This window comes from Embiotoca jacksoni, unplaced genomic scaffold, assembly GCF_022577435.1.
Source record: "Embiotoca jacksoni isolate LCO1_2020_lvr unplaced genomic scaffold, fEmbJac1.0.p SCAF_1, whole genome shotgun sequence".
NCBI classification, from domain to species: domain Eukaryota; kingdom Metazoa; phylum Chordata; class Actinopteri; family Embiotocidae; genus Embiotoca; species Embiotoca jacksoni.
The window spans coordinates 24,517,810-24,538,722 of NW_027185229.1; the positions used below are offsets into that span (position 1 = coordinate 24,517,810).

The 20,913-nt window shown below is 41.7% G+C and overlaps 1 protein-coding gene across 3 annotated transcripts in view; it reads left to right on the forward strand.

The window, feature by feature from the left end:
* LOC138198119 (membrane-associated guanylate kinase, WW and PDZ domain-containing protein 3) overlaps positions 1-20,913 on the forward strand; it is a 116,588-nt gene that overhangs the window by 78,100 nt on the left and 17,575 nt on the right. For all 3 annotated transcript variants that reach the window (XM_069149342.1, XM_069149325.1, XM_069149335.1), the window contains 7 exons: positions 954-1,070; positions 8,013-8,132; positions 13,687-13,893; positions 16,703-16,871; positions 17,618-17,697; positions 18,476-18,533; positions 19,779-19,885. In XM_069149342.1, the coding sequence (XP_069005443.1) occupies positions 954-1,070; positions 8,013-8,132; positions 13,687-13,893; positions 16,703-16,871; positions 17,618-17,697; positions 18,476-18,533; positions 19,779-19,885 (858 nt within the window). The remainder of the gene's footprint in view (positions 1-953; positions 1,071-8,012; positions 8,133-13,686; positions 13,894-16,702; positions 16,872-17,617; positions 17,698-18,475; positions 18,534-19,778; positions 19,886-20,913) is intronic.

Sequence of the window (20,913 nt, forward strand, 5' to 3'; positions counted from 1 at the left end):
AGGGGCCACATACTGCCCACTTTGATCTCAAGTGGGCCAGACCAGTAAAATCATAGCATAATAATGCATACATAACAACAATATTTCTCTATGTTTAAATCATTGGTGAAGGTTTTTGGATGATAAACCCTATTTTAAGGTCTTTCTACAATAAACTAGAAACATGAAGACCAAAAACTCAGACATCAGCCCACTGTTTATCTGCCTGGGCTCTCCTCTACAGATCCCCTCGCTTTGTGACGCGTTTGACGTCAAACGCGTCACAAAGCAAGCAGCGAGCGCTGCTGCCTCCGGAGCAGACATCGCATTTACGCTGTTTTTGAAGCAATTACTGGATTGATTAAAAAAATTACAAAACGTTTGTACTCATAAACCTCCATATTCTCATAGAAATGCAATTTATGTCTTTCTGTAATTTTCACACTTAGCAAAGTCATCCGGCGGGCCGAGCTGGACCCCCTGGCGGGCCGGATGCGGCCCGCGGGCCGTATGTTTGACACCCCTGGAATAAAATGTGAAATGACCAACCATTCATTTAGTAATTATACCTTTAGTTTACCAGTTTGTACTCATTATGTAACCTTTATTCCAAGTTTTCATAATAATGCTGCCTCTACATTGCCCCATATGAAATAAATGAAATTGATTTGAATAGAATTTAACTGAATATATCTATTTTAAAATTAGGTTGATTTCTGTAAAATCCCTGAGAAAGGTAAGATAAGATATTAAACACTCAATATCTGTGAAAATATTAGAAAATTAAACACCTGTGCTATAAAAGGGTAACCGTTTTGTCAAGTAGAAACACAGTTTGATCCTCTTCTGTAATATTGATCACTTTGTGAGAGTACGTCCCACTTGGATGGATTTCCTTTTAAACATAAACCCTTATGAGAGAGCGACCGCCATGCTTTTATTGACCCTTCATGCTTCTGCCTGTGTTGTTGCAGGGAAAGTATTGAACACGGACCTGCGCCACTACCTCAGTCTGCAGTTTCAGAAGGGCTCACTGGACCACAAGCTCCAGCAGATCATACGAGACAACCTCTACCTACGCACCATCCCCTGTAAGTACCCCATGCAGGACTGCTTGTATACCGTAGTCCTCATTCACGACACTCACCATTACCTGCAAGCCCAAAGCAAAGCAGGAAAGTAGAACCCACTCTCAGTGCATACGTGTGTTTTTATCTGAAGCACCTTATAGGAAACAACGAGGGTGCTCTGTATGCGTCACAGAGCCGGAAATCCATCACACAAGAAGCAGCATTAATGTGTTCCCTTTCCATTACACAGGCCTTACCCAACTCATGCCTTGTCATTCACTCACAGCCTCTCTATCACACACACTATACAAAACACACACTTCAATAGCACCATAGCAACCTGGCCAAGGACACGTATCTAACCCCCATGAAACCTATTCACTTTTGTACCGTATCATCGGAATGATCAAAGTAATCTTCTTTCCATAAATAAACCGCCTTTTGTTTTCTTCTCTCTGCTGCTCTGCTTACCCTTTCTGACATTCTACTCGGCAAGGCCGTCACCACCTATTATACTTTGCTAAAATTAGTAATGGAGTAGTAAATAAAAAGGTTGGTATTGTGGACTGCCAAGAACCACTGCGATGAATGGCAGCTGTATGGGTTTTCAGTGTCATAGTAATTCATATTTAACGCACATGTCCATCGATTGCAGTGTATATAAAGTCAAATATTACTATTGCAAAACAACAGTTGATCTAATAGACAGCAGACATTCTGCGTAAAATATTATCCCTAATTATTGCAAAGTGAGGAAATGTGTCATGGTGTCGCCAGTATTTGCACTCGGCAAACAAGGTAGACTCTGCTTTTGCCAGGTAAGCAAAAACCTTACCTCGGTAAAATGCCACTTTCCAGGAGCTGAGAGGAAAAAGAAAAACACATTTTCCGCCTCACGCCCCTGCATTTTCTAACCTTATTTTAGATCATTCAAAAGGTTTTATAAGCTTGAATGTTGTAATTTCTTTCTAAATGAAAGCAGGGAAATTAGAGACAAGGCTGTTAGTACAGCAAAGGTGCAAATTAATATCCTTATTAAGGTTTGAGTGGGCTGCAGAAGCGCAGGATATTGCCACAATGATGTGAATGCCTCTAAATTTAGAAATACTGTTGTACATAATTTTCTTGAAAGGATTTTTTTTTTTTAGAATAAAATTTAGTCTGTCTGCTGCTACTGTAATTTACATTCTCAATTTAAATACAAAGAAAGATGATTATCAACTTTAAAAAAAAAAAGAGTCATTTCTATTTAATTCAAGGGGTGAGATATCTGACTGAATTTATAAAATCTCTCTGATACACTGATGTTGCCCAATGTTTGAAGTGCAGCATTTTTAAAGCACCAGATGACATGCGGAAGCGATGCCGCATCAACAGGAGATGCGACTGACGCATTATCTGTAATCCTAAAACTGTGATGATGTTCACACAGATATATTGGCCTAAATATTTCCCACGTCCTGCTGAATACTGACTCTGCTCAGAGGAACGCCATAATTTATAGTCAACATTTTAGTCACATGCAGAGCGACTGCTCCTGAGGCGATGACAGACTCTGAGGCATCGCACTGTCACAAAGAAGCGGCATCTCTGCTCTCTTGTCTCTTTCATATACCTGTCAGTCATGTTCTGAACTTTGTTGTTTCCTGGGCAGTCGAGTTCAAGTTGAATTTTCTTGAATTTTCTTGTCAAAGCTCAGTTCCACTAGGAGTATCTTGGGTCAGTTACAGTGGGTGGACAGAAGCTGATCATCATGGAGTTTTTCTCTTCCAACACTGCTACCTCTCATTTTCACCTGCTCTATCCTTCACACACACACAGACACACACACACACACACACACACACACACACACACACACACACACACACACTGCTCTCAGTCACCTGATATTAACTACCACTTTTTATGGCCCTCACCACCGGTCATCAGGAGCAGCAGCCAGTGGACTCATTGCAGGACTCTGACTCTCTAATCCCCTGCTTGAATTACTGTCTTAATGAGCAAGAGACCAGGACTCGCACAGTGACAGCACCTTCATCATTCACTTGCTCGCTCTCAGTCTCCCCTCCTTCACCCTCTCTGTTTCACTCTTGCTCTTTCTCTGTTTCAATTACACTTTGCCTGGCTTTTTATTTTTACTTGTTTATTTTGTTTCTATTTCCTGGTTTCATCTGTCTTTAGATATTAAATCAATCACTAATAAGCAGCTAAAACAGATGAGATGATCACATAAATCTACAGTTCTTAGGTTTTAAAGATTCAAATGTTTCAGTGTAAAATATATGCAGCTACCTGAAGTATTCTCCTTTGAATGTCAGCTGGATTAAGAACATTTCACCTGATTCAGAATAGTTGCTACACATATTATTATTCATATATTTGTAATATTTAAAGCACACACAAGTTTAAAATCCAGGTAAATTAATACGTTTCTATTCAAAACTTCTGCAGACAAGGAGCCGAGCTGACATTCACTGCAGTCGACCACAATGCACTGCAACCACAAGACAATATGTTAGTTGAGTAATGAGCTTTTCTTTGCTTCTTTTCACCGACAAAAAACTCCCTTCATCTCCTAGCTGCTCTCACTGCACTTATTTTGCTCTAACCGTTAAGCGCAGGCTCGACTCCTCATTTTTTTTTTTAAATCAAAACTGTAATTTGAGAAATCATTTTCTCATCGTGGCAGATGAATACTTCTCCTGAAGTTATACAAAGCAGGTTTGGGGGAGTAGTGGTGCATCACAAAATTACAAATTGAAACCCAAAACAATTCACTGAATGATTTTTGAACATCCCAAGTTGATGTGACAAGAATATCTGAGGGTGGATTTATGCCCAGAAATGTGTGTGACAATCATTCAGACAGCAAGAGGATTAGCAGTCACTGTGCCAATGGTCCACTTTACTTAACTACCGGCACACTGCTGTAGTCTCACACAAACTGCAACTGATCTGTGCTGTTCTGTTTGTGTGTCCTATTAAACTCACAGGGTCAATTCTGCTGAGCTGCAGCATTTTGGAAGCCATTATGAAAGTATTATTTTAGACTTTTAGGCCAGAGTATGAAACACAAAACAAGGTGGTTCATATTAAAGAGAAATATGGAAAAATAAAAAAGAGATTGGTCTGCAAAGGATGAAGAGGAGCAGAGAGGAAAAAGATTGCAAGATCTTTACTGTCTGTGTGTGGCAAATCCCCAAATCTCCTTCACGTACTGGGAGGGGCTCCATCTCATTTGGACTCTTAGAAAAACGCTGGAGGAGGCTCTTGAGTGCTCTGAAGAGGACAAAAAGAGGAGGATTTTTCTAAGAGGACGGCAGAGGTTAGGGTCACACGAAGTCCCGCAACTCCCCACTGAGATCAGAGATTGGCAGACAGAGTTTCATCTCACACACACACTCCTGTTCACACATCTGCACACTGCACTGGTGCAGGTGCACATGCACAGGAATACAGGGACAGATCATGATACGCCATGGAAACATACAGCTGTACTCTGTGACATCTCTGCCTGCTTAAACAAATATGGCAACCATTTCAGCAGCTGAATCCGCTCTTTTTCTTCCCTCTCCGTTTATTTTTGGATAAGATAGTAATTGTAAAGAATAAATATACAAGTTGCTTTGTATTTCTTGTTAATATTTGCCATTTTACAGCATTGCATCAGAACAATAAGCCGTGAGACAGAGCTTGCCTCAGTGTCTTTTTAAAAGCACATACTCCACAAAGGGACCAAAAGTGTTTGGATTTGTAATGATCCTCTTTCGTCACTCGATCTCTCTTTTTTTTCTTGCCATTTCAGCATCAAAGCCCTAAGCCACCCTTTTCTTTTTCTTTTTTTTTTTTAAGTGCCATCATAAAACTATGCACAAAATTACCATGTTAAATTTATGGCTTGCCACGTCTGACTGACTACCTCTGATGTTCCCGTAGTGACATCCTCTTCAGTTCAGACGTTTAAAAAAAAAAAAAAAAAAAAAAAGGTCTCAGCAGTGAGAACTTGCAAGACTAAAGTGACAATTTGTTTCAGTCCGAGACAAACAGAGACACATGTAAACACATTGGTTCAACCACTGTGCATGGCCATGAAATAAAAGGAATAGGAATATGCACAATCACTTTGAGGATCAATACCATTCTTATGTCTGTATGGTAAATGCAAAGCTACAGGCACCAGGTGGTCTGCTTAGCTTTGCATGCAGGAAGGAAACGGAAGGAAAGCAGCTTCGAATTAAGAAACGAAGCTCACTTTTCATATCTTGTTGGTTTAAAATGTTTTATACAGCATGTTATGAGCTGGACTAGCTTATTTCTTGGCATTTACACTTACATTTTTATCAACAAATAATATATATGTTAATCATTCCACTTTATAGAGGTGCTGGTTGGCAGATTTCTCACCTTTCAGCAGAGCCAACAACAGAGTTTATAGATTCAATCTGCCTTACTCTCAGCAAGACATTGAATAAGCGTATTTCTCAAAATGTCAAACTATTGTAACAGTCTCTCCAATCCCAGCAATGCACCACACCAATACATCCCCTGCTATGTAAAATGTGTTTATTGACAGGAAATCTTTGTTTTCTTTGATCAAGCCTCTCTGCTTCCACACTCTTCTTTTGTCTGGCAATTACCTGCAGCCTATCTACTGCATCTTTTCAACATAAACGGAGCTCTTCTTTTTTTTATATTATTTTGAAAGACCAGTCTCCAGTAGTTTATTTGAAGGCATTTAAAAAGTGTCAATGCTGGTGCTGAACGGGAAAGTACGACAAGATGTTGCACGGTTTTACTTTGAAAGATTTGCTGCTTTCACTCTGCTGCCGTGCCTTCAAAGCTCGGAGAGCCCTCATTATATGGCCGGCAACTGATCCACAGTAGGAGGCTTATGGTATATATTGGTGTGACATCCAGAATGGTAGCTCGGGGAGATTCTTGGCATGTACATAACTGTGGCTCAAGTAATTGGGCTACAGGGGACACTTTTGAGAGACCAAAGCCAGCGCCGGCAGGCAGACAAGTTGGTAATGAGAAGCAACAGAGGTTGGCATTCTCACACACAATGCAATGTCATCTTTTTGGTGAAGGAACTGTAGTATCAAGGCGGGTTGTAGAAGGATGTGTATTTTTTCTTCAAACTGCTTTTACTGCTCTCCTTGGTTGCAGAGAGGCTGTCGCAATCCAATTAGGGAGAAGATATAGGAGAGGAAAAACAAAAGGAAATGGCAACATTAAGTTGCTTATAGGCCACCACAATCTACAAAGCATTTTTACAGCTAATTGGCGCAGACTCTACAAATATGCTTGGAAGATGCAACAATTTTTTTTCAATGAGATTCCGCAATAGTTGTATTAGACTGCTTAAATGCTGAGGGTTATTTCAGTTCAATGGACTGCTATCAAAGATAAGAAATGCCCTCGGTTTATAAACAGTACAATATACCACTGTTTGTTGCAGTTGAATTCAGGTACTCAGAAGTCATGTGTGCGAAGGAATATTCAGTCATTAAACTCCCTGTGATCCTGATACATCGTCTGTTTGTGACTGGTATCACAGCAAGACGTTCCTGGCTTCAGCTGCTAACCTTTTCTGTGTAGTCTCTGGTTGTATCTTCTCATGCTGTTGCAGGACCGCTCAATATGCTCTGGTTTCCTCCAACATTGAAATCAGGTTTATTTGGAATTTTAAATGGCCTGTTATTCTGAATATAAATGACTATTTATGTTAGTTGTGATGCCCTCCCAGGTTTTTTTTTTTTTTCTAGCCTTCCTCTTCCTCTTCACCCCAATGTCCTTCCCACGACCCTGGAAAGGATTTACCAGACCAAGCGGGCGAATGTATTTACTCCATAAACATGGGTGACTGTAATTTTAGGTGACAAATATTGCCATGAAGTGCAATAAAAGGGTGATTTATTTTGTTCATGTTGTTTGCTTTGTTCAGCCTCCCGAGCAATAAATTACTGCTGTCCTGCCTCTTGCTCAGTATGGTTATTTCTGTGGAGTATTGAAATTTGGTGGCCTGTCACTAGCCTTGAGTGCAATTGTGACACATTCCTACTTATTTATTCATGAAATAAAGTTTACATAATCCTCATGCTAATGTAATTATTTGGTGTCCATTAGTGCCTTGTGGATATTCATCTCGGAAGAAAAAAAAAAACTCCCATCAGTTCTGAAATAGACTTTGGCTTCAACACCAGAGCAAAATCTGCACTTACAGTGCCCCTCGTGTCACTTGCATTGATGTTGCCCTCTATGGTACTGAGTGAGCCTAAACCACACCAGGAGGTTACACAACTCATCGCTTCCATCATAATTCACGTCTAATTTACTCCGCTGTTTTCTGAATCTTAGCTGTAGCCAGTGCACAGATCAAGAAGTTCCTAATAATAACTTGTTAGCAGAAGCTGCAGTTACTCACAGAGGATTAAATGAATTATGCCCCTCAGTGCTCTACAGGCCGTCATCAATTATCCATCTGTCACAGGATGGCACCGAGGCCTTTTTGGATTTTCGTTCCAAAAATGAGACATCCTCCTTTCTGAAAAATGTGCTTCAGTCTTACACAGATATTGATCACAAAAACACTGATACAAACTGATTTCTCTCTATTTTAAGAATCAGGAATAATTAGTCGGTTCGATTTGCAAAAAAATATATTTGGAGCTAAACTCATCTTCTTATTCAAATGTCAATCAACCATACTCATAATGAGTATGTAAAGACATATTGTTGCTGCACTTTAAGATGGGAACTGAAAGGTAGTAATTTGGTTTTGTTGTGTGTAAACCTTCAAAGTGTTTGTAGTTTGGCTGATGAACACAGCTCCAGCTCAGAAAATGTCAAATATCTCCACCTAACTGCAACTTTTGTCTACACCATGATCTTATATAAAAACATGTTAGTATCTCTATATTTATTGTATGTGTTTTTCTTCTCTTTTTGGTTTTCCAGGCACCACACGTCTTCCTCGCGAGGCGGAGGTGCCGGGCGTGGACTATAACTTCATCAGTGTTGGAGACTTCAGGATCCTGGAGGAGAGTGGACTTCTACTGGAGAGCGGGACCTATGATGGTAGGTGTCATCACCGTGTTAAGAATGCTGGAAACCTGCGTGTGTGTGTGTGTGTGTGTGTGTGTGTGTGTGTGTGTGTGTGTGTGTGTGTGTGTGTGTGTGTGTGTGTGTGTGTGTGTTTGGTCGAATTAATTTATATATATGATTTACACTGACAGTTCTGTTTAACAGAGAGTGTAAGCCAGATATTCACAGTCATTATGACTTACAGCCTGCCTTAGTGAAATGTGACGAGCGGGACGAAGTGTATTGATCAGCGAAACGTGATTAAAGACTTGTTGGAAGTGACAGCCGGAGTGGAGCTGCAATATTCGCAGCCCTTGAGATCAACACCACTATTCAGTTTCTCCACTCGGTGTGTAGAACGGGCTACTGAGAGATGAAGTACGCAGACCTCACATTTAAATATAAATGGAAATACTGTAGACATCAGCACAACGGTGTAACTTTTTTTAGTCAGCAGGGTTAAAAATAAACCTGATGTTTGGAAGAGAGTTTTAGAAGCAGAAATAGCCAGCAGTCAGTGACGGGTGTGGTGGGCAGGTACAGGTTTCTCATTTCAAACTGTTGGTGGGCTAAACAGTGAATCTGTGTCCGGGAAGAAGTGGGCTTCTTCTTCTTCTGTTTGTCTGGGAGTTGCAGTAGTTTGGGAGTAATGATCTGAGTAGAATATTACATCAGCCAAAGTACACATAATCACTTGGAAACATATATCTTAAAAAAAAAAAAAAAAATACATATAATATAACACATTTTTTTAAAAACTAAAAAAAAACTAAAAAAAAAAAAAAGAAGAGTCAAAATAGTCATATGAATACTTTCATGTGGCGAGTCCAAAAGGCGGTAAGGTGCCCGGAGAGTAAGCATTTTTTAGAGCTAACTACACATGTCTCAAACGTAATATGTAAATGTAATTTCAACACATACGCATGCATGATTGTACAGTGTAATTGTCTAACATGCAAGCACATGTTTTGTATTTGTCGATGCATAGTCTTTGATTCCATATGACATGTTAATATGTCTGTGTCAGCACGTCTGTGTCCATGTTTACCATTATCCATATTCACACAGGAGTGTGTAAATATGTAAGCAGCTATAGCACCTGCTGGTGACCTTATGTAAACCAGTCAACCTGCTGATCCCACCGGCTGGCTGCACAGTCAGGAGGGACCCGCTTGTGTTCTTACTTACAAGTCATGCTTTATTCATGGCATAAATCAGCCTCCTCCTTTTCCTCCCTCGCTCCTCTCACAGACACAACCAGTACGCCAAGCATCCAAAACTGGAAATTTAACATTTAGAGCTGCCTCATTCTCTTCTCCTTTTTAAAATGTTCATTTGACAGCACCTCGATTAAGTAAACATGTCAGAGGGAACTGATATTTCACATTAAGCAGACAAGCACAGTCTTTTCAGGGAGGAATTTACACAAAAAGGGATATTTCAGCTTGGCGAGCAGCTGAAAGGCCAAGTATTTACCGCTTCTCGTGTCTTATACTACAATACAGCATAAGTAGTTGCCCCGCATTCAGAGGTCTTCGAAAGTCATACGGTCGCAGTGTATTTGTGTCATGAAGGGATTGGAATGGAGGATTTCTCTCACATTGCACAATGATTATGGCAAAAACATGATAATCTCCCCGCTCCCTTTAAGCTCATTCTTTCTCCCAACAAATCCAGGCTGCTGTGAAATGGGAGAGGATTTTTTTCTAAATGTTTGAGGGGCAACCTCTGGTCGCATAAGATGGACCATTCCTGCAGCATTTGCATTTAGCTGCATCTCGTGCTTCCTATAAAATGTAGAATTAAAAGATAAAGTAAAATCCTCATTCAGAGAGAAAGAGCCTCAAGGCTGAGTGTGGCTTCCTCTGGATGTGCACAGGTGCATTTGTGCTTCTCCGTATTTGTAGAAATTTGTCTGTGTGTGTTTACCGGTGGTGAAGTGCAGACTCTCATATGAAGTGTAATCTGGGCCTGTTGAGGCAGATTCTTCCAGCAGTCTGATCCCTGTAATAAGGTGCCATTTTTACTCTGACACCCTCTTCCTCATAGCACGGTGGCAGCAATAGCATTAGACGCGTACAAACACAGGGACACACATACACTCACACACTGTATGAGCGCACAGTTGCACATCTGTGCACAAAGAACAAATCCTGCTCTTCCTTGTGTCGGAATAGATCATCTAAAAGCTTGAAGATCAGGTTTCAGGAGCTGCCAAGTCGCCTACGTGCTGTCCTTCATCTGTGAGCTAAAGCCAGGTGGGATTTACACCTCTATAGAGAGGTTGACTGTGGGTAGTGAGGGAGAAATGGAGAGCAAACTAGGAAGAGCACATAATAGACAGAGAGAGAGTTTATATAGAGGCACGCTCAGCTCCTCAGCTCCCGATGGAAACCCCCTTTGCGACTGGAACCAGGACTGCCGTGGCTCTGTGCAGATGTGTGGATGAGCTGCTCAAAAGTTGGAAGGTTTCAGCGTAGTATCCCCAAGAGGGAACGCTCTGATAGTGGCGGCTGCCCCCCCTCCTCCTGTCTTCCCCTTAAACCCAGTCAGCACAGGCGCTGTACGGCTACTGTGGCAGGGAATGCTGATCTCTCAACAGCACAGTGAACTCAAAGAGGAGCCGGGAGTAATCGGATCGAGGAATGGGATTTTCTCCATTTAATTGTGCTCGAGGCGCAGCCCATTTTTTTCTTTAAGAAAGAGAAAAATAAACAAGGTCACGTGTTCTCTTGTGTAGGTCACAAAATGGGTTTCATTCCTTTTCTGAAGAGCTCATGAATTACCTTTAGTTAATAAGTGCACAGTAACTGAGCTGTGCTCAAGGTACAGAGCTAATGGGATTCTTAGCTAATCATAATGGTCTCACTAATAGTCCCAAATGACTTGCCTGAATGCTCATTATGGTAATGGTTCATGTATAAGGGCTTTTATCCACTTGGAAAATATTTTATGGGAGCCATTTAATGCATTGGACACAGAATTCCAGTCTCAAATACACTCCTCAAATATTTTATCAGTCACTCTGTGATCAGTTATCCTGATAATCCTTGATCTTTTCGAGAAAGGTGGATCAGAGGTTGGGACACGGTACATTTGCACACTTATCCAAGCTGTTTCTTGAAGTCCAGGCTGGTCTTTGATTGGTTGAGCTAATGCTGGACACTACATGTTGGGGTCCCAGGTTGATTGGCGAGCGCACACATAAGCCATCTGTGTCACGCACTCACAGAGAGTCGTTTTGGGGCTCTGGCCCCTCCTTAATCTCAGCGCCTCTGAGGTCCAGTTTGGGTCACCGTCTCAGAGCAGAACAGAGCAGTCGGACAAAAACTGTGCAAAACTGGAGGGGCAGCTGCCAGGAAAATGAAACTTTGCTCATAGAGACCTTTTTTTATTTCTGACAAATGATCTCTAATCTGCTACCAGGGGATGCAAAGTTCAGCCAAATAATCATCCACTTCAAACCAGTTTTTTTGGGATTCCTGTTGCGATAATGAATCAGATTTTTTATGAGTAAAACATACCTGGAGATTGAATTAGATTTAAATGGGAGTGCATTAGGCTGTGGTTGCATGGTCGTGTGACCGTGTGACTGTCTCCTCAGGATCTTATTAACATGAGTGCTCATGACCTTGTGCGGCGTACGTACAGTGCCCTTGACAACAGGAATCTTTTTATTACCAGTAGCGGGTTCCAGCACCATGAAATTGCTTGCACACATTTTAAAAGAGGAGGCTCACTCTTCCTGGCTCATCAACCCTGTGACACGAGGATCACAAGTAACATTGGACAAGCTTCCCTGCTCATCAGCTTATGAGGCTTCCCTCCATTTATAAAGGCAAATGGTGCCACAAATCTTCGCTGACGCACTGCTTTCACACACCTCTGTATCTGCGGCACGCATTTATCAGGGGCCATGAGACATGTTTGTAAGTAATTAATCACAGATGTAGCGTCTGTCTGATGAATGTCAGCGTGTGTCAGGAGACAGGTGGGGATTAGCCAGCAGACCCAATCTCTCCCTGCTATCGCTGTGCAAGCCCTGGTAATGAAGCTATCTTTGACAAATGCGGATGAGTGTCGCTTAGTAAACAGAGTCGCACTTTAGGATGGGGAGGGGGGCTCTCATCCAGCCTCTTTCCCCTTCTCAACCCTTCTCCCTGCTTTATGAAAGATGAGCATAGTTGCATTAACCCAGTTTGCCGTGTATTGTCGTTGGCACGCCTGAGGAGACGAGGCCAGGCTCGAGATGGGCCCACTTATCAGAGAAGCTGTTGTGGTGGTGTTGCTGTATCAGGCTGTAAAGCAGCTGAAATGACTGTGATGTTTTTCCTCAGAGCCCTCTGTTCTTTCTGGCATGCATGCTGTTGTCAGCTTTCCCCTTTTTATACCAAGCTATAAAAAGATCTGGAGTTGATAAATGCTGTTCTTACAGTAGAGCATTTGTGATGTCTGCATGTTCACGCTTAAGTACATCAAAGGTTCCAAACACCATGGTCCCGTTTGCTGCTGGGTCCAAATGAAAATAAGATCAAGTTTATGGAGGCTAATTAAATTGCTGAAGATCTCTATTTCCCACCGGTATTTCTCTGTATTCTTTAATTAATCTGATTATATATCACGATTTAGCCAAGTAGGCTCAATCTGATAATTCCTCTTTGTAAGAAACAAGTAAATATTTGACCTTACAAATAGATTGCCAACATATTGATTTGATAATCAGCAGAGCAGTATTTAGCAAACAAATAATCATAATGAATGATAGGGATATAAATTTGTACATTAGTGTGCACGTTATTATTAATCTTTGTGGAGGTTGAATGATTACTTACTCTGCGCCTAAATTGAGTTTTACATACTGCTCACCAGCCATACATTGATGGATCACCTCATGAGCAAATAATTTAAAAAAGTTTCCACCCTTCCCAACCCCACCCCCCACCCACCACACACACACACACACACACACACACACACACACACACACACACACACACACACACACACACACACACACACACACACCTCTTTGCATAGCGCTGTTATCATACTGTATATTTATAATCCGTGACACAAAATCTTTCTTCAACAGGAAAAAAAAAAAAAAAAAAGTTGAAAGATATATAATTGCTGTATTCAATGATCAGTGTAATTAGTTGCTAGCAAATTCCAAGTGAAGTGATTTGAATGTTACATGAGTCATGACATCCCTGTCATGCAGTTATTGAGGGAAAACAAAGCACGGGTTTAAGAAACATGAAAATCATGCAGCGAAAGACCTCTGAAACTTGTAACTGGTGTGTGACATTCAGAGAATTAATTCTTGATTCAAATCGGGTGAATTTGGCAGATGTTAGACATGGTGGATAATCTCTCTCGGGCTGTGTCTCCTTTTCTCTTGTACAGTTTATAGTACGCCTTCTGTACCTTTTTCTTTCTTGTTGCTCTGCACTCAAGCTTTTTTATTTGTGGTTGTATTGTTTTGAAAGTAGTTATTATTTCACTCCTCTCTTCCTTTCTCTGCTCCTCTCGTCCTTTACTCCATCAGGTAACTACTATGGAACCCCGAAGCCTCCGGCGGAGCCCAACCTGGTGCAGCCTGATCTGGTGGATCAGGTTCTGTTTGATGAAGACTATGGCGGCGAACTCCCTCGGAAACGCACCACTTCAGTCAGTAAGATGGACAGGAAGGACAGCGCCGTGCCAGAGGAGGAGGATGATGATGACAGGCCACCGCTGGTCAATGGATTGCCTGGTCAGTGCATGCTGTCAATGCACAGTGTTATGTTAAATAAGAAAAGGCTCTGCCATACTCTGCTTGTCCTTTGGTTGTGGCAAAGCCAGGTTAGGTCAATGTCACAGTTTTCGACATAACGGATTTGGCTTGTTGCAGATTGGTTAAAACATTGTTAGACAACATTTTCCTGAGCAGACTGATCATCTTTTTAAGCTCTCATTCCTTTTACCTCTCATTTATCTGTCTCTCAAGGTTGAAATATTTTGTAGACCCAGAACAAATGGTATTTGCACATTTTCATCTCAAGCTGGCACTGCCTGATTATTGCCAGCTTCAGTTTTAACCGTGATTATAGTTCACATTAAGGTTTGCTCGGCCACTCTGAACGACTGACCAATCAGTAACCAGTAGGGGGTGGCTAAGTGCAATGACATGGAAGTAGTTCCAACAATGGCAGTAATGAGTTTTGGCACACGACGTATGGTATACACTGGTTAATATACTAATTCGTTAAATACTGCTACAGTATTTTCAACCCGAGGTCTACGCGCATTAGTACACAATGATTTGAAACAAGTGTAGACAGACCCGTATATTCCCGCAGTGAATTTTTGTCCAGTAATAATGGGCTATTAATTAGGTGCTCAATATGGTTGATTCCTTGCGCGTGGAAATCTTTAGTTTGTGTTTAACAGCTGTTAGTCTCAGAGACTTCAGCCAAAACCTCAATGCAGTGATAGAGAAGGTCAAGGTCAAGTTTTATATCTGATCTGAAACACACCATTAAAATATCCTGAACCGTCATGCCTTATTTTCCAAACTAAGCTCTCTGTCACACAAAGGGACCTGAGGACAATTACAGCCCTAGGAAAATTAGACCTTATCCAAATGCATTTGTTTCAGACAGACCCAATAGAGAGAGATCAACAGGTATGACATTTTTAATTTGGATATTAGCTACAGTCAGATTTGTAAACATACTGACAGATGGCTTGGGGTTCATTCTTGTGACCAAGCTGTCCTGTAAAGACCTCTGAGTCACATATTTAAGTATTTTTAATTAATTTGGCACAGAAATCATCATTAGCATCTCTGTCCAGAAAAAAAAAATTAAGATTAAATCGACTAATCGATTAGTTTGAGAGAAAATTAATCGGCAACAATTTCAATTAATCAATGACTTTTAATGAATTCAGCAGAAATACAAAACATTTGATGATTCCAGCTTGTCTTTGGGTTTTTGAGTGCTAGTTAGACGGAACAAATCTTTTGGCATAAGTAGCATCTTGGACTCTATTTCAGCTATTTAAAATGTGATAGCTACACATGACGACACTGTTACTGTTACCATCTAACCTAATATACTGTAGCACAGGTCACCTTGAGAGAGTCTCATGCAGAGTGTAGGGTACAGTGTATGTGATCAATCAGGACAACTCCTCAGCTCTCTAAGGAGCAAATCTGTCCTTAATGCTTACAAGGAGAACAGCCCTGTAACAGAAGTAGGTTAGATGCACCATACCTGGGCTTTTTTAGAGAGGGAATTGGGGTTAACGTTGAGGCGAGTCCAGGCTGAAAATATTTTTTACAGAACGAAATATTGTTTTGACAGTCACGGCTCAAACACTGCTTGCTCAGCTGTACAAAGGATTCACAGAAATCCAAAGTCTGTTTACCCAACTGCTCTGTCATATTGAAATCAAACACAAAACGATGCCCAGACATCCAGGAGTTCTTTTTATGGAAAGAAAGCAGTCACAAACGACTGCTCTGCTACAGCCCACTGCCGTGGCAGAGAGGTCTCAGACCAGCCATAGATGGAGAGAGTTATGATCGGATGAAAAAAGAGGTTAATGGAAAAAATGTGAGCTCTAAGTCTCTAAACTCTTCACTGCACCTTCCCCCATCCTGTCCTCATCAACTGCAGTCCGTCTTTAACCCATCTGACTGGTATTGTCGAGTGAGCCCTCACCCTACTTTGAACCCACTCGTGACCTCAGCTCTGCTTCAGCCTCGGCCCCTAAGGCTGCTTCTTCAAGTGTCTACCTAGCGAGAGCACATGAAACATCTTCAAACATGCCTCGTGTTTTTGATCAGGAAGGCTAAAGAAGAAAGTGTTTTAGAAGCTGTAACTGATGCTGCAGAGGGGCTGTGTAGTTGGATTTTTTTTTTTTAGCAGTTTTATACTCAATATAAAATTCAGGTGCAATCTTTAGGAAATGCATCCCCCAGAAATGCTTTTTTGTACTGTGCGTAACATCTTTTGGCATTATCCTCCATTGTGAGGAGGTTAGCTGCACATAAAAAGAAAAGGATAAAAAGCACTTGTGTTTCATCCTTTTATAACCATCCTCTGAGGGAAGGCATGAAGTGGTAAGTGAATTAGGAGAGCCTTTGTTGTATGTTTCATGATCATTGTACGGCAGTTTCTCATTAAAGAGCAGTGTCGAGAAATGCAACAGAATATATTTAAAATACAGCAGTAAAGTATTATAAAAAAAGAAACGGCCTCAGGGCTCAACTGGCCCTTTCAGTGTGAATCCCCGCCTCTATCATTGCAGCCCACAGGGAGGTTACACATATGCATAGGAATAAGCAGTAACACTGCGCGCACAGGCAAATGCAAAACGGCCCTTTGGTGAACACACACACGCACCGTCACTCAAATGCAAATCCTGTGAGAGATATGGGCTCTCCCTCCACTGCCTTGTAGCAAAGAAAAGCAGGAGGCATAGGTATTCCTGCAGTCAACCTTTCTCTCTCTCTGCCCTGTTTTCTCTGTTTTTCCCCTCTAATCTGTCCATTCTCTCTCTCTCTCTCTCTCTAGAGCACAAAGAGGGGGCAGACTGGAGGAAAGCAGTGCCCAGCTACACTCAGTCCAGCAGCACCATGGACTTCCGTACATGGAGCTCTCTTCCACGCGATGACAGCCTGGAGCCCCTGCCACTCAACTGGGAGATGGCTTACACTGAGACGGGCATGGTCTACTTCATAGAGTAAGTGAAACACAACCCTGGGCTCATGTGACCATTTCCTGCTGAAACAATCAGTCAACTGTCTAAATGACGAGCATCAATAAAACAATTCCAGCCGAATACCATGCCAAAGCGTGTAATATACCCGTCAGTCCACGAGAGGACTGTTAGTGTCACGTTTTGCCTCACCTTAGCATGAAAAATATTGTGCCTTAAGTTTGGGCACCAAAAACCATGTCTTTAGGTTTAGGAAAACCTGTGTGTGTGTGTGTGTGTGTGTGTGTGTGTGTGTGTGTGTGTGTGTGTGTGTGTGTGTGTGTGTGTGCGCGTGTGTGCGCGCATTAGTACACATGTTCGCCAGCCTGTGTGTTTTAGTCATATTTGGCTCTAAGCCACTTGTCTCTGAAGATATCAGAAGACCATTGTGATTTTCCTGCTCATTACACACCCCAGTTGTTTAACACATTTGAGGATAAACGAGTTTGTCGTGTTTCACATTGAGGTTTTTTTTTCTCCCCTCTGAAAAGGCCACTTATCCATAAACATGGTAATGTGACAGCTGAACATAAACCAAAGGATCAAATGTTTGTTGATAAATCCAGTAACCCTTGTGCACAATAACATTTTACTCAGGAGAATATCTTTGCCTTTTTTTCTTTTGTGGCACATCTCTATTTTTGTGTAACTTCTAATGCCTCAGCAGTGGTTTCCTTGCTGGCACAGGTCTTTATTCTTGATATTTACTGGCTGCTTTTTGTGCTCTGTAGCCACAATACCAAGACGACCACGTGGTTGGACCCTCGCTTGGCGAAGAAGGCAAAGCCCCCTGAGAAGTGTGAGGATGGCGGTATGTAGACTTTTTTTGCTCGGCTTGTATACTCAAGTATGTAGTCATTCCATTAACTATTGCACGTGTGTTTACACGAGGGAATACCTCTATTGTATATTCCCTACTTCACATTACCTTTTCACACAATTAATCAAATAACCAGAATTAAAAATGAGTTTTTAACTGCACTTTGCAATGAAACATCACCTTAGAGTAACCCAAAGCATCACACAGCCTAATCTTTCATAAATCTGGAGCTGGGGTCGATTTTAAGGATATCCAGACGTGGCTTTGTATCCCCAGGATGATAATGTGGGCTTAAGTGCAAGGAAAGACAGAGAGTGGCCAAGGCTGAAAGAGTGGAAGCCTTCCAGCCTGGTTTTAATGTTTTTTTACAGCCAAACGGAAAGCTAGTTGGTGCGTTGCATTTGAAAAGCAAACTCCAAAGCTCTTTCTTGCATTAAGAGCTCTTTTCTCCCACCTCTCTCTTTTTCTCTCCTTCTGCCTAATATGTTCATCAGGGCGTGACGTACATCAGCCATTCCAGCCGGCCCGCTTGTTGAAAACCATAGGAATGTTTCCGAAATTATTGCAGGCTGTTTTCATGTCTTCTAAATGCCCCAGTCAAGGGGAAATTCACCCCAGTGCTGTACCTCACCATCATGTTGAATAGGTTACAATTCCTCCACTAAACATTGTGCATGTTTTTTCCTCTTCTTTTTTCCACTCTGTTATCTTGTGGGTCCCCTATTTCATCTCGCCACAGCACAGAGTCACACTATTTTCTTTTTTGCAGAGTTACCTTACGGCTGGGAGGAAATTGACGATCCACAGTACGGCACATATTATGTTGAGTAAGTTTTATTGATGTATCTAATTTCCAATCACTCCAGTTGCCATCATCACAAACATTGCAAATGATTTTTTATCACACTTGTTCCTCAAAGATGCAGATAACGCACAAGCATATTTCACCGGAGGGATCCGAGCACGAGTGCATATTACACCGCTTTGTGTACATTAGCAGTGGACCGGCATAAATCAATACTGTCTAAAAATAAACAAATGGATTTAGCACACGGCTCATTTGGTTCATCTCGGGTGAGAATGATCTGAGTTATGTAACATGCAGAGAGGAAGCATTTTACCTGGAGAACAGTTAAAGATTTTGATCAGGATTTTCCCATTGTTTATCAGTGGGTGGCAAAATGAAACTCCGTGGGTGACATTTACGTGACCTGTGTGTGAACACAACACTGATTGTGCTCTCGCTGCGTTCTGTCAGTGTTTGTGTGGGGAAGCGTGTGTCTATATAGAATATGAGTCTGTGTATTTGTCATTGAATATTGTTTGTATATTTGTCTGTGTTTGCAAGATGTGTTTTCGTGCTCACCGCCGCAGCAGGAAATCAGTAAAACACAGCCATTGAAACAGCGGTAGAGAGAAGTGGGGGGATTTTCATCTAGAATGCTTGGAAGGAGCAGAATGGGGGCTGGAAGGAGAGGTAGCAATCTGTTGCGATGAAAAGAAAATGGGAATGCTTGTGTTGTTTTATTGCTCAGACTGCAGAAGAATCCCTCTTAGGTAGAAGTGACATGAGAGAGAAACTTGCAGTGCTTGGACAAGGAGAGTCAATGGTATATACATGGAGCGTGTAGATGCCAGTGTTTGAGCTTGAAATGAGCTCACTGTGAAACAATGGCTCTGGATTTGTATGCCAGGGGGACAACAGGCTGTTTACCTTGTAGAGGAACAGGATGTTTCTGGCACTCCGAGGTTCATTTCCTACAATATTAAATGGCTAAAAGCCATAGTAGTTTCCCCACATAAAGAGGAGGCAAGCCAGCCTTTACTGTCGGTGTGCTGCGGTTATAAATTTATTCATATTGGCGCCGCTATAGCGTCCCATAGAAAATCATGGTTCCTTTAAAAGGATGGTGCATACATAATTAACTTGAGAAAAATGATGCAGTAAGCTCAATAAGTGAGAATTGTGTGTGTGTGTGTGTGTGTGTGTGTGTGTGCGTGCGTGCGTGTGTGTGTGTGTGTGTTTGAATTTCAATTCTGTTCTCTTAAACTTGAACCTGCGTATGTTACAGCCACATCAACCAGAAAACCCAGTTCGAGAACCCCGTCCTGGAGGCGAAGAAGAAGCTGAGTCAGGAGACGGCTGCGATCCAGCAAGCCGCAGCAGCACCGTCTCAAGGTAACAACGACACTGCACAACTTATCCCTGTCTTCAACCTCCACTCCATCTGGATAGCTAGGAGAAAAAAAACGTCCAGCACGTCATAGCCGCATTGGACTGCGATAAAGGCCACATAGAATTCGATTTCGCACACGAGAACCTGCAAATGTCGAATTTGTACTATACCACATGGTACAGTGACCTTTTAAACCGTCATGAGATATTTTACACTGTCTCATGGGTTTTGACAGCAGCCTCAGGTTTATGAGACATGCAAATCCATGTACAACTATAATTACATCAGCACTGACTTGCCCTGCCATTGCATGTCTGGTTAAAAAAAGAAAACAAGATATTCCAGTTCGATTGAAGTCATCTCAAATGTTGACACTCTTTGTTGCTGCCTCAGAAAGTTTTGCAACTCTTTCTAAGCTAATTCTTCCCTCATTGTCCTCTCATTAATTAACTATGTACTTTTATCACTTCTCTGTTTTGTACGATAACAACAGAAGTCATTCTGGCTCTATTGTAATCATTTTCACTGAGCTGATTCTATTTTTGCACTGAGTGTAAATCACTCTGGACACAAGCATCAGCTAATTGTCTAAAATATAATTGTGATTTAATTACTTTGGCTTATGCTCCGTGTAGAGGCCGACCCTTTCACCTCTGTCAGCACGCTTTGATAAATACGTTCTCTGGGAATAGAACGCAGGGGGGAACGTCATGGTTTCATGCAAGGTCAGCTGAACGTGTCAACCTTCAAGTAGCCTCAAACAGTAACAGATTGTCAGAATGAGCCCTCTCCTCACTAGTTTATTCACATAATACAAGTTTTTGTCTGCTCTCCGGTAATGGTATGTTCTCTCAGTTGACAAGCCAATTTTTCTCCCGCAATAAACATCATGAATTAAGTATGTTTTCATTACAATGGATATAATATATTACAGTGCAGCAAGGGGGAAGATAGACAGGCTCACGGCGCTGGCAGGGATTCAGGGAGGGAGAGGGGAAATGCAGGGGAGGAGGCTGGCTTTTAACGGTGC